This window comes from Myxine glutinosa, chromosome 5, assembly GCF_964187855.1.
Source record: "Myxine glutinosa chromosome 5, kmMyxGlut1.1, whole genome shotgun sequence".
In the NCBI taxonomy this organism is placed as follows: domain Eukaryota; kingdom Metazoa; phylum Chordata; class Myxini; order Myxiniformes; family Myxinidae; genus Myxine; species Myxine glutinosa.
Window position 1 is genome coordinate 166,949,004 of NC_136265.1, and position 15,177 is coordinate 166,964,180.

A 15,177-nucleotide genomic window follows, 5' to 3' on the forward strand; every position below is an offset into this window, starting at 1 on the left:
AGGCTCAGCGATATTAATTCCAATTTTAATTAACTTACCCTAAGAGGTCATTGAGCAACAATTCCTCAGGAACATTATATGCAGGAAATATTAAGAGGTAATGAACAGGTGACCTGTTAAAATTAAGCAAAGCAAATCAAATTTTAAAAAAATGTGGAGAAATTAAACACCTGAAACATGTCCCCGAGACATGTCCGAGTAGATTTTTGAAAATGAATTGCGAAAAGCAACAGAATGAAACATTTCAAAGGCATTTGGACAACACTTATGGTGAAACTAGCAGAAGTACCCGGCATTGCCGGGCAGGGAAGGGGGAAGGGGAGGGGAACGGGGGGAGAGCGAGCCCCTTGGTAAAGCGAGCGATTTTTTTTTTCATAGCGTCATAGCGTTCATAGCGTTCATAGCGTCATAGCGATTTTTTTTTTTTCATAGCGTCATAGCGTCCATAGCGTTCATAGTGTCATAGCGTTCATAGCGTTTCATAGTGTTTATAGCGATTTTTTTTTTCATAGCATCATAGCGTCCATAGCGTTCATAGTGTCATAGCGTTTCATAGCGTCATAGCGATTTCTTTTTTCATAGCGTTCATAGCGTTCATAGCGTCATATCGTTCATAGCGTCATAGCGTTCATAGCGTCATAGCGTCATCACGTGATCACTCTGAGCGAATCAGCGCCCACCTGCTCTGATTCCGTTGATTCCGTGCGCTGAGGTAAATATGAATAAAAAATATGGATCGTCAAATATTTTGAGTTCAGCCATGTTCATCCCAGGCTCAATGGCCATGTCTATGCCAAATATCAAGCATGTAAGCCTCTCCGTTTAGGAGTCTATCGGTAACATTACACACACACACACACACACACACACACACACACACACACACACACACACACACACACACACACACACACACACAAACTGTGTTTTATATATATAGAAGATGGCATAAACACGTCACGTGCTTCCCTTCCTGCCTGTTAACACAATATCCTTCCATCAAATGGACGTAATATGCAAATCTTCCACAGAGAAACATTGGGAAAGATATGTTATTTAGTTAATGACTGAATCATGAAGAAAAAAAAATTGGGCCGAGTGCTTGCACAAATGGTCACCATTCTGGCTATGTCCAAGCTAAATGCTTACCGACATCCATTGATCCCTCTATTCCCTCCTCTACGGAAAAAAACCTCCCTATATCTGTTGTCTCCTTTCATTCCAGCCTTGCAAGAGTGCTGCCCATAGTCATCTCATGCTTTCTCCGATACTCACCCCTGCTCTCTTCTACTCTCACAGTCCCCATCCTCCACCCCTACTTCCTTTACCCCTTAGTAGCCCTTTCCTTCTGCCATTCATGTGTGGGTTTTGTCTTCCCGCTCCTCAAGATTACTGTCATGACAAGATTACTATCAAATGATTAAAGGGGTACCGAAATGCAAAAAAATTTTTTTCTAAAAAAACATTAATCACGGTCTAATTTGAAGGGTCTTTTTCAATCAAAAAGTGCCGAAAATAGCCCTTTAGTGTCAATTTTCGATTTTACCAGTGACGTCACATTATGAACTCACCTTGATCTAAATGGCATCTCGCATAGAGAAAGTATATTTCGAGCTCGGATTCCGATATTTATTCCTCCTCATTAGAAACTCGGAAAGTTCTCAGTATGTTGAAACAGATCAGTGGGGTTTGAAGAAACTATTGAAGACAAAATTAGTGATCGAAACACTTTCTGGGGAATTGTAGATCCGTATTGTTTTGAGCCTGTGCGAGCGATTCAGACAAAGATGATGTTCATGAAGATGGCCGTGTTGGTTGAACATTCATTACAGATTGGTAGATATTGTTGCGGTTTTGAGTTTGTACAATAAAGGTTAATTTTCCCCCTCATAGTTTAGTCACACAACAACATGTAGCCTCGCGATAGTTCAGTTATTTAATAGTAAATGTAAGCATAGTCCTTTTCCTGTGTTAGTCTTGCGTTGAGTAGAATAATGAGAGTAGGTCATTCCATTGCCTTATGCCGCTTTTGACCTTTGGCGCAAATTAACACGAGGCAGGCCTGGCAAATCGTGGCAAGACCGAAGGAGGGCGGAGGAGAAGCTGATGGTAAGAGCGAGCCGCCAATCAGGGCTCGAAGGGAGTGGCTGCGGCACTGCGTCACAAGGCGTGGTTAGAACATTCGAGAGGGCAAAGGGGGTTGGCAATATAACCCATTGCGCGAAGCCCCCACCGCAGTTCTGTGGAGGGAGGCGCTTGAACAAGTTCGAAGTTCTGTGAGTGTTGAGCAAGTTACGAGTTCTGAGAGAAGACGCGCATGAACCAAGCTATAAGTGCTCTTACCAATTAAACGCTCGGTTGAGCTTGAGGCAGAGCCTCTATTGGGTTACGCGAGTGATAGCGCGCCGGCAACTAAACGCGCTGTGGAAAACCGCCAAGCCTGGTGAGAGACGCGTACATTTCCCACCTGCCTGCTGTGCCCTTTGTTCGAGAGACGCGCTACAAGGATCCCTCCCACCACCTGCTTGCCTTCATCGCGGGACGTGCTGTGACCGTGGAGAGCCACGCCGGGCGAAGCCGTTCCTGGACGACCAAGGCAGCGAGTGAACATCATCCCACCTTCATTTCCCCTCTGTGAGTGTGATCGGGCCCGTGTCTAGGGTTAACATAAGACTGATTAAGACTGCTCTGTGTCTCTGTGCTTCTACCGATCATTGCACATAATAATAATTAAACCTGTGTTCTTCCTTTATTCGACCGTCTCGTCTTTTCCATCATTGACCAAGCGTGGTACGAATAGAACCACTCTAATCGGGTTCCAATACTAGAAAACTGCACGGACCACGTGGTACGCAATCCGCTCGGTGTACTCAAATTACACGTGGCTCGTGCGAGGCACGATTCCCCGCTTCCGCGGCGGCGCAGGTATTTAGGTACATGCGAGAATTGTCCCGAAACCCTACCTTGCGTTTGCCTGGAAGGGACGATTCAAGTCTCTCGGTTGCGCCGGCCCAAAAATAACAAGGGGCTTAATCTCCCCTTGGTAAGGGCAGGAAGGGCGGCGAAAACCGTAACAATATGTTCTTCCGTTCAACAGATGGTTTATGACAGATTTTGTATTAATTGATCAATCAGTTACATTACTCCAGAAGAAATACTGCAAGGACAAGACGAGGAACAAAATACAACTATATACAGATATATACAGCGCCTTCAGAAAGTACTCACACCCCTTGAGTTTTTCACATTTTGTTGTTACAGCCTGAATTTAAAATGGAGTAAATAGAGATTTTTTTGTCACTGATCTATACATAATACCCCATAATGTCAAAGTGAAATTTGGTACAATCTTACTATAATTCACCAAATGTCCATCCGTCTGTCTGTCCGTCTGTCCATCTGTCTGTCTGTCTGTCTGTCTGTCCATTCGAAGGTACCGCAAAAACTGCTGAACCGATCGCAACGATATTTTGGGTGGGTAATCCTGGGATCTCCAGGAGTAAAATAGGCTATTTAGTTTTTCCAATTTCAGCTTTGGTCTCCAGCATTCTCTGGTTTGGACTCCCGCATAACATTCGCATTCGCATAACATTCATTGTGACGATGTTTTCATTTGGACGATGTTGTTTTCCCGGGTGCCGCACAAACGGCTGCACCGATCGCTGCACGGCTGCACCGATCGGACTCGGTGACCTCGGACTAAGACCTTTTATAAGGACACGGGTTGAATCCCTGCTTAGGAGAATTCCAACCCCCTCCCCGCCATCACGGCCGTCTCTCCAACTCACAATCCCACGAGATATGCGGAAAGGACGACCCAAAACCAATATAAACATCATTAAACATCATTCGTATATAAACATCATTAAAAGTAGATAATGACCTCGGCCAAAGTTCAAACGACGTTTAATCTCTACATGAGAGAATTGCACATAGCTATTTGGGCGGTGTATACGCTAACAGATCGCTGTCTCCATCGATCTTGCCAAGGCCGTAACACCTATCGGCTCAAAATCCTTTTAACTGTTGATTTGGTAGTTTTTACAATGAAGCAAACACGCACATGGGAGTACATACGACATAGCGATATTTTCACCATAATTTCATCCCTCTTACCCCACAAACGTAACAATATATTCCTGAACACATGTGGGAAGTTTAGTGCTTAATTATGAAAAAATGCATTTAATCGTTAGGCCATGCCACCTCACTACACATCTGTGTGTGGTTAGGAAGGGTTTCCATAGTCAGGAAAGGAAAGACGCAAATAGACAGATGGAGATAGATATACTTGGGGAAGGAATGAAACCGAAACCGATCTTTGCAATTAATGTCACTAAAAAAAAATTAAGGCTTTTGTGAATTAAAATTCGTTTTATTTTGTTCATTTCCTCACTCATCCCCACCCCTTTCCCCCCACACACAAGTCCTTCGATAATCGAACCCACACCAATCATCTCAGAGGAAAGTGCGTGACATCTGCACCATCTGGTTGACCTCAGGTCAGTCTGTCAGTGTCCCGATGTGAACCGATGGCACATGATACAGATAACCCAGGTTCAAATCCCATATACAATATGCGTTTGTCCATTGCGTCCTACTAATCTCCTTATAGTTCAAGTAAAAAGTAAATTCATGTCTACTCATGTCTTTTTCTTCCACATGAAGTATGTATAAGCTCCACTGCAAGCCTTGAGATCACTGTAAATAAATAATTTTTAAAAAACAACAGAAAAGGACAAAATAACAGCAGTACCATTGTCAATAAGAAACATGATGTAATTCAGCCTGAAAAGCGATAGTCTTTCAGGAGTTTACGAGTCCTTGTCAAATCGTTAAACCACGGCAAGAAGAGCGTATTGTTCACTATGTGATTGAACTGTAATATGTGAGTCTAACTCTTCCGATATCTTCTTAACTTTGAAGATTTGTTGCTTAACTACAAACCGCCTGTTAGTGTTTGGCCACTCCCTGCCCTCCCAGTGTAACAGCATCCTGAAATTCACCTTGGAGATTTCAATAGTCGCCACCATTTCTGGGGATACAGCGACAACAATGTTGCTGGTGAACAATAATTGTCAGATTGAGCTTCGGCTAATGACCGTTTCCTCCTGTATGATGCCAAACAACTAAGCTCCTTCCACTCATGCAGGGATATAGGGATTACCACCCTGATCTCTGCTTTGTAGCAACTGACGAGCTATCTCAGACCTTAATGGGGTAGCGCAAGATGCTCCCATATTTCCCTCACTGCCAACACCACCATGCCATCATCCATGTTGCCACCGCTAATCGCATGAAAACCTTCCCCTCGATCGAACGTCATAAAGCCAATTGGTCAGGTTTTGCCACAGAACTAGATGAGAAGATCACTTGCATTAATCATAAGCCTGATAAGTCCTTTTTTCAATTCCTCAAATCTGCTGCCATGAACATCCTTCGCAGATACAGAACAACTTTCACCCCTTGCTGGCTTCCAGAAACTGAAGCCCTTTTGAAGGAGTACGAGACAACAGGAAATCCAGACACAGCTACACAACTTCTCTCATCTCTTGACTCTGCACACAATCAAAGATGGATTGAAACTGTAAAGAGAATAGATTTCACCCATTCTATCAGAAAAGTTGAAACCTTCTCCGCCCCTTGGTGCCTCTAGCCCACTCAAACATCGTCCACCGCCAGTCACTGCGAATGCTGTAGCATCAAAGCCCCTCCAGAATTCCAAAAGCAACATAGGACCAAGATGCAGAAGGAAGTTTCTGCTACCATGGCCACACTACCTACTACCTCTAGCTTGGCATCCCCATACACCCTTCATAAAGTAGAAGAGGCACTCAAATCAACAAAGTCTGCTTATGCTAATGATCTTTCTCTTGCCTACAAAGCGTGCAATCTTGATGATGTGAGCAGAGTTCTCATGAACGACCTCAAGGCTTTGGAGGAATGTTTCACCAAATGGAGACTCCGTCCCAATCGATCAAAAAATACTGTCACTGCCTTCCATCTGATCAATCACGTGGCTCATGCCAAACTAGATGTTTCCTTCTGTGAAAAGTCAGTCCAGAATGAACCACACCCAAAATATCTTGGAATCACTCTGGATCGCAGCCTGACATTCAGGTAACATCTGAAAAGGGTTTGTGAGAAAACGAAGACCATAGTAAACCTCATCCATAAGCTTGCCGGCACAAGCTAGGGAGCTAGCACACACAGCCTTCACACTTCTACTGTCACTCTAGTAGTCTAGTGTATCCCACTGCAGAGTAATGTACACCTGTCTGGGCTGAGAGCAGTTGCACTAAACACCTTGACACTATCCTGAACTCTGCAATGAGAATTGTATCTGGCACACTGAAGTCAATCCCTCTACCGTGGCTCCCTGTGCTGACTAACATCGCATCCTCAGACATTCAATTGGCAAGCACAAACATCCTTAGTGTACCTTCCTGAGATAAAGTTAGATGCTGACCTGCCAATCTATGAAGAGCTACTGAATCCTCCCAGACTTTGATTGAAGTCACGGAAGCCTTTCTGGATTAGGGGATCTGCAGTGGCCAATACAAATGATAAGGAGTTGTGGCGGCAGCAATGGGAAAAGGCATCAGTCTGAGATGGCCAGCTAATTCAAGATCCCACAAAGGAGCCCCCAGGCTTTGACCTACAGACGCCAATGGAGTGGTCTTAACCGACTACAAACTCGACATGCAAGGACCGCTCATCATATGTATAAGTGGAAGCAAACCGAGAGAGAGCCCACTGTGTACCTGTGACAATCAAGAACAGAAAGTCCTACATGTTGTACAAGACCGCATGTAGAGGAGATTCAGCATGTCCTTTGCAGAACTATACAGAACTTTGCAGAACTGATGCCGAGATCAAATAACTTGCATTACTGATGTACTTGTAACTTTGCAAATAACTTGCAACTTGCAAATAACTTGCATTGATATTCAATTGAACTTGTCTACAAGATCATACGAAAGATGAAGAAGTTTACCTCTTTTAAAGTTTTGAACACACATCGTCAACAACAAAACAAAATCTTTAGCGTGTAAAATTTATCTCGGACAACTTTCAAATGACTTCTTACACATCCAGTAAAAGTGAATGAAACGCTTGAAAAAATAATCACTTAAGAAACAAATTTAAAACTAATAAAGGTTACTAAGCTTAAAAAGCCATGTTAGTTAGGCACATCTAAAACTTCCAAATTACATGGTATCAACATGTTAACATGTTTAAAATGTCTTCTTTTTTTAAATAAAAACTTAATAAGGCACGAACTTATGAACTGTGCAATGTTGTAGATATTGAAAACATCGGTAACATCAACAGACGACTAAGACAGGAAGGACACGCTAAACTGTTAAATTAAATTAATACACTTTGGCAAATGCTTGGCCAAAGTTATAAAATGAAAAATAAATAAAAAATAAACCCAACAGTTTTAAGATCGTTGAAAACAAGGCATTTGTAATTCTACTGATATGTAGTTCAGAAGCGAGTGGCTATCTACATAATACATATGCAGGTGGAAGTTGAAAATGGAGGTTAGGTTAGTTAGGAGAATGAAACTGGTAAAAAGAATAGTTACTTAGGAGACTGGAAATAAGGGGGAAAAGGGGATTATGGGGCATGAAGAAAGGGATGTTGGGGGTTTTGATGATTTGGGGAGTAGGGAAGGAGTCCAAACTTCGCCATTTTCTTTGTATGAAATATGTAGACGGCACTTTCTGGTAGTCACAAGAAAAAGTTATCGGCAGGTGTGGGTTAATTGGGAAGCTCGCTGTAGTAATACTTCCTTGCTGACTCGCCAAACTCCCACCCACCAGCTCTGAATTCAATGATGTTGAGCAAAAGGAGGCGAGAGAGAGATGTGAGTCTGTCGAGGAAGAAGCAGTCACGCAGCGTGCAGAACAACTCAGCCATTCGAGTCTCGTTTCGGTTCTCCAATTGTTTGCCGATGTGATGCAGCTGCTCTACCAAACAACACACCTTAAAGGAAAAGTGTGACGTGTTAAGGAGTTAAATTTTGAGTGAAATGAGATGTACAAGAAATAGAAAGTTGTAATAAGCAACAACAACAACAACAAATAAAGCACAGAAGCAAATAAACCCCACCTCCTCCTCATGGGTCACAGCATCAGATTTCGTCATTCTGTTCAGGCATTCATAAATGGGCTCCACTAGTGCAACCATCGGACCGTTGCCTACCTGGAGGACATGGCACCAAGTGTGTAACAATGCTTACACAAGATGGCTTATATGTCTTTAACATTCAAAATGTTGTTTTGGCTTAACTGTCACATTCACCTCCATGATAAACAAAACAACATCGGACTGGACCCATCCCAATCCCCCCTCCTGGCGACCACACTTCCGTAACAAAAATAATAAAAAATTAAAACTTGAGGCATAAGTCAGGTTCATCTTTCTATTGGTTGATCAATCTGACATCATGAGTGATCACTTATGTGAATGAGACTTTTGCTCAAATTAATCTGTACATGTTATTTGGTATCACACGATATAAACAAGGTTGCAAATTCTGTATTTTAAGCGTATTTGATCTTGCTCACAAAGTTTAAGGCAGAAAACGTGGCAAAGACTGGTACATTAAATACATATTTGCACACCTACCCTTGGTTCTCATCTTTAATACATCTATTGACGATTATAGCAAACATACACAAAGTTATGGCAATCAAAATGTACCTTCATTGAACCAACAATCACACTATGAATGGTTGATAAAATTTACAAGCGTTACGCCTAGGTCACCCGTTGGGAAAATGATGTGAGTTGACAAAGTGGAAGACGCAGAAAACATGCTACGATATGATATTTCGCTCACAAGGTTCAGACATACATGAAGGCGGCCATCTTGGATTTTGACGTGGCGACCCAATTTTCAATAGCGTTCTTCCTTATGCCTAGATACACCCACACACCAGATTAGAAGTTGGTACTTCGCTTATGTTTCAAGATATTCCGCTCACAAGGTTCAGACATACATGGCGGCGGCCATCTTGGATTTTGACGTGGCGACCCAATTTTCAATAGCTTTCTTCCTTGTGCCTAGATACACCCACACACCAGATTAGAAGTTGGTACTTCGCTTATTTTTCAAGATATTCCGCTCACAAAGTTCAGACATACATGGCGGCGGCCATCTTGGATTTTGACGTGGTGACCCAATTTTCAATAGGGTTCTTCCTTTTGCCTAGATACACCCACACACCAGATTAGAAGTTGGTACTTCGCTTATTTTTCAAGATATTCCGCTCACAAGGTTCAGACATACATGGCATCAGACATACATGGCGGTGGCCATCTTGGATTTTGACGTGGGTTGCACCCACACACCAAATTCGAATGCGGTCCTTGGCTTACGCACGCACGTATGCATGCACGGACGGACGGACGGACGGACGGACACACGGACGGAGGGGAAAACCATAGTCCCCCTTTTGCTCCGCGGTGCGACGGGGGACAAAAAGAAAGGGGATCAACATTCGGGGGGAGATCAACATTCGCAAAAAATCAATGGCATTGTGGTAAGAGCATCCGCTCCAAGTCTAGGAGGTCAACGGTTCAATTCCAACCCTGGCCAAGTCATCAGACATTAAAAACATGTCGCTTCCTCGCTTGATGGCCAGGATTTGGAGTAGAGACCATGGATAAACCCCATGAGTTTGGAATCCATTGGGAAGAGAGATTTCTCCCTAAATGTGCTCTGCTGAATGGGCAAAGAAAAACTCCACCACTCCACGGTTCTGCTGCTACACGTAGTGTTCCGCGAAGTTGCTTCATACAAGTTAAACGGCCTCATTTGTCTGATGTCAAATCCTGTGTTGTCTGTATCTGCATGTGAATGTGTTTTGTGTGTGACAGCTCCTCCATGACCATAGCAACTATTTAAAAAATGAGTTAAGGTATATGTGCTGGATGGGGTTGAGTGTTGAGTGTTAAGAAAGTATGCTATGCTGAGCTAGTGTGGACAAAAGTTCTACAATGTTTTTGTATGTGAAATGCAGTTGTCCCATCAGCTCACAGAAATTCGTTTTGGAGCTAAAAGGCTGACAGGAAAGCTCAAAGGTAGCGATCTCACCTTTCAGCTACCTAGCCTGATTTATATTCCCGACCTAATTAAAAAGCAAGGTGTTGGTGCTTCATCGGCAGGGTGTTGCGTCGTTGATTGTACCGTCCGCGGGATGGGAAGTTAAACTGGGTGTTCCATCGATCCGTGCTTCGCAAGGCAGGGTGTCTTCCTTTGCATACACATTTAGTTGCAGAGGTCTGTACTTTTATTAGTTGGCGGACTCTGAAAATCCTACGGTGTCTTTCAACAAAGAGTAGGCGAGTTGTAGGCCATAATCTGAGTCTCATTAACCTACAGGGGAGGAAGCACTGCAACAGTGACTTCCAGCCCATTATGCATACAATAAGAAGACGACAACCAAGGCAAAAATGATTGTCCCGCAAACGTTTTGATCGCCCCTCGTATTATTTAGACAAACTAGAATTGCACTCAGTAGAGCGCATAGCCGCATACGTCCGCCAAGCTGAACAGTTTCCATTTTGTATCCCACCGATATGTCGGATCTGCATCCGGACCTGGACCAAAATCTAATCGACTTGGTTCTTGTCACCTATCCAAATCATCCATCAAGTTTTGTCATAATCCATCCACATCTTTTTGAAATATCATGCCATACTGCATATCGTTTTTGGCTCCATCCCTCAATGGTGGAGTCACAAAAAACATTATTGGATCCGGATCTTCACCAAAATCGAATCAATTCATCCTTGCTACACACCCAACCTGTCCATCAAATTTCCTGTCTATAAAAGTGGTTGCGAGCCTGGTGAGGACTTCGTGCACCTCCTGGGAGATTATGGGCACATACACATAGGATTAGTTTCAGTTATCATGAAGTATTATATTTAACATTTAAGTTATATTGTGTACATGGGGATTGATGTGTGTTACGAGATGCATGTTACGAGGGTTTGAGATAGCATTTCTGAGAGTAGTAGCTCAAGTACCAATCGGCTCGTTAGTTAATAATGGTACGACACGTAGCGTTGGTTCGTTCGATCAATTAGTAGCTGTTACAAAGTTGCAGGCACGGTTCCCCATTTTTCTCGTTCAACTCACAGGTATGATAAACTGACCCTGGACGTGAAGATCTGGCCAGAGGTAAGGGTTGTAGTGAGTAGTGTAATAATGTTGATCCTGGGACACCTCCAAATTCCCATTGACTTACATGTTAATTTTCCTCTCTCCTCATTAACCCAAAGCACCTCTATTTCTCTCACCCTGTTCTTTACGAACCTTCTCACCTTTTGACATGCTAGCCTTATTCATTAGACCACTTAAACACCTGTGATCCTTCTGACCTTATGGACCTTTTACTCTTAATATCATCTGGTGAATATAACCCACTCAAACATCGACCCGACAAATATTTGTTTATGTGTGGGAAATAATTTAATTCTCCTACAACTCTCTTCACCGTCTAATATATTGACAAAGTATATGTTTGAGTTTGGTTCTTTTTCAAGATATTTTAACTGAGTTAAAATAAAATGATAAACCTCCCTCAATGTTCTTGTTTGGGTGCCTCCAGTGCCACATACCATTTTTAAATTAAAGTATATATTTTCCTGACAACCATTAAAGTTTTCCGTCCACTCAAAAATATTTCCATCTTTTTTTACCCAACTCACCAGTATTTAAATTAATTCTCTTATTTGTTTTGTGAACTTTTTTACCAGTTGCCTTTTCAATTATACCTATTTGATATTTTTCACATTCATTATGTTTTCCATTTATATACCAAGGTTGATTACACCTCCACTCTTTAGTCTGGTTGATACTTGGTTCTATCATTTATATATTAATAAAAAAGGCGGCGGTAGCCCTTAAAATCCCTAACCCCATTATCTTATCACTAATATATATCTTATCACTTATATATATCTTATCACTTATATATATCTTATCACTAATATATATATCACTTATATAGATCTTATCACTTATATATATCTTATCACTTATATACTTATATAACCATAAGGGAGACTATCAATCCCATTTTCTAAAATAAACCTCTTATCATCAAAAGCTCCTAATGCTTTCTTATTTATCTCTTCTGTATATAATTGATGTTTATAACTTCTTATTCCATTAATCTTTCTAAACTCTTCTTTCTTTGTTGTTAAACAGTTATAATAATCCTTAAAGTTTATTATTTCTTTGATAACATTTTTCTTTACACCTTTTAACTTCTTATCAGTCTTTTCAACGTTATTCACAATATATTTATAAGCATAAGCCTTGGACCTCAATCCCACAAATTCACTCATAACATTTCCTCCTAATTCATCCTTGAACTTTCCAATCACCTTTTTATTTTTAGAAGAGAACAACTCACTCTCTGGACTATAATTACTTGTATCATAAATATTAATGTCCTTTTTCATGTCTGAATAAACATCATCAGTATTAATTTTCAAAATAAAACTATCTGTATCCATGTAAAGTAGATTAACATCATTTTGATATTTCTTCCTCAAGTTATTATAAAAGTAATCATACATTAATGACTTTGACAAATCAAGAATTGATGTTCCAATATAAATAGGTTTGTCCATTTCAATACTCTCTTTAATCAAATGGATCGCACAAAAGTTCTCAGTAAAGACCTCAACTCTCGTAAAACTCGGTCTATTAATTAATTTTGATGCTTGTTTCCAAGATGTTGATAGTCTGATATTTTGTCTTTTCCTCACATTTTCCATGGTCTTACCAAAGACCGCATTATTCATCAATTTATAAAAGTCTTTCTCAAAATCTGTTTTTGACTCTGTTCTTATTTGTGTATTAAAATCAATGTACCCCTTTAACCAATAACTTTGATTGAACTTTAGAATCCTATGTATCTTTTCAACACGGAGACCCTTTGAAAGACATTGTCTCAAATTTCTTTGATGAAGAACATAATTTTTCTTGTTGTATAGTGTTGTTAGAAGCTTCTCTGACGCTTTACCCTTTACATTAAATGATTGTTGATAATCACTTAACCACTCATTCTTTGGAATTTCCTTTTCACAAGCAAATGGGAGATCTTTGTGTAGGTTATGGAGTTCCTCTGGATATTTCAAATCAACTTCAAAATAATAACCAACCTTTGAATCATCCAATTCTTTTTGTGTAGAGATACATACATCTTGTAAAACCTTTTTGTAGTCTTTTTCCGTTACCCATCTAAGTTTTCCATAAGGAAGAGCCTGAGACATTGCCCAACCATACAAGTTATTTGAGTCATAGTACATTAAGTAAGAACTCTCTTTTGTTGAATCATAATTTGGAAGATATTTGTTATTTACTTTTGTATATCTCTTTGAACAGACTTGTGAAATTCCACCTCTTTTTGACTTTTCAATCATCAAGAGCATGTCAACATCTGTTATTAAATCCAAATCTTGTTTTGTCATTTTCAACATCGCGCTCCAAGCAAGACCAGGAGCAGTGTAATAGTGAGCAGGATCCAATCCATATCCAGAATGACAGATTGTTCTGAAAGCCTCAAAGACATCAGCTAGAAGAAGAACATCAGTTTTGAGATACAAATCATGATACTCACCAAGATTCTTGATGTTATATTTTTTCCAAACATTTTGTGCGTGTACATAATCTTTATCAGGTATATGACTATTATTTAATTTATTATAGAAATTTTCTTTTGAAGGAATTTGTGTTTCATTGAATCTCTCAAATGAGTCCATATAGTCATAGGGATAAATTCCCTTTTGTGTTAGTAAATCTTTGTCTGAAAAATACTCTGAAAGACATGGAAACTCTTTTAGATTTTGAACCAAGTTAACCAATGGACTTGCCATGAATTTAAATGTATCAAGAAATCTGATATGAGTAATAGGAGATGTGTGAATTGTTTTTGTGAATGAAATGTATTTCTGATCCGTGTTAGGAATTACTGAAATGTGTCCAGATGTCTTTGAAAGTTCATTAATAAATAGATGTGTATCACAATGAGCGTTGTTATGAAGAAAGACAGGAATGAAAGAGGGGAGTTGATAATTAATATAACAACTTTGATGAGCCGGACCTCTATATTTACCAGTGAGATGACAATGGTCTCTAACCTTTCGACCTTTACCAATTTTCTTCTCACAAATATGACAGGCAGCCTTTGGATGTCTAAATTCTCTTTTTTCTTTACTTGTTAAGGACATTGGTTTATTGGTTTCTCTCATTATCTTGGTTAATCGAACAGTCTTTTTCTAGTCGTTTCACAAACTCCTCTGGGGTATTTGAGCCTCTATACTCCTCTAACTTGTTATATTCATCACCAACGGATGATTTGATATAATAACAAAAACCGCAAGGAGTATGTTTTTGATATTTATTTGTGTATGATTTTTTTGGATCTGGAGAAGCAGTATCAATTTTTTCTAGAATACTTTCAAAATCAGCATATATAACAAATGGATGTTTTATTGTTTTCTTTTCATCTTTGAATGAAATCTTTGAGCCTTCTTTCGGCATTTTAATTACCGTTGATTTATGTTCACCACAATAATTTGAGTGTTTATCCAATCTTTCTTGTGTATTGAAGAAGTTAAGACAACGTGTACAAATATATATTTTATTTGTTCTTTCACATACTTGTGTACGAACCAATTTAGAAAGATCTTTGATGTATGTATAATGTGAATTTTCCTCTGAATTAAAATATAGAAGATTAATATGAGTTTGTTTACAATTGTCAGAAAGCTTTAAAACCTGAATGTTGTTTGTTTCTGTTAGACCATAAACATTAACTGATAAATTATTCATCTTTTCAAATTTAGGAATATCATTTAAAGCCATAGGAAACTTTAGATCTTTCGTATTTAATGTATTCTCATATTTTTTATAATGAGATACTCTTTCACCATGAAAATGTGGAGGATGTAAGTGTGCTAGAATAGACCAGAGAAAACATTTATTGTCTTTATTTTTGATATTGATAACTGCTTTTCTATTTTTGATAACACTGGGTAAATCAATGTAAGAAGAAGCTTTTAGAGGATCTGATTTAAGAATATGAATATCGATGTAAATAATTTTTCCTATATTGAATCCACTTCCTACGATTGAATTAT

General features: G+C 39.8%; 1 protein-coding gene across 2 annotated transcripts in view; it reads right to left on the reverse strand.

Annotated features, from left to right (window-relative positions):
- Nucleotides 1-4,358: 4,358 nt before the first annotated feature.
- MIF4GD (MIF4G domain containing) overlaps nt 4,359-15,177 on the reverse strand; it is a 30,769-nt gene continuing 19,950 nt past the window's right edge. The window contains exons 5-6 of one of the 2 annotated variants that reach the window (XM_068115638.2): nt 8,122-8,214; nt 4,359-7,995 (exon numbers count right to left, since the gene is read on the reverse strand). In XM_068115638.2, coding sequence (XP_067971739.2) covers nt 7,771-7,995; nt 8,122-8,214 — 318 coding nt within the window. In that variant the 3' untranslated portion in view covers nt 4,359-7,770. The remainder of the gene's footprint in view (nt 7,996-8,121; nt 8,215-15,177) is intronic. The other variant, XM_068115639.2, reaches the window with a different exon arrangement.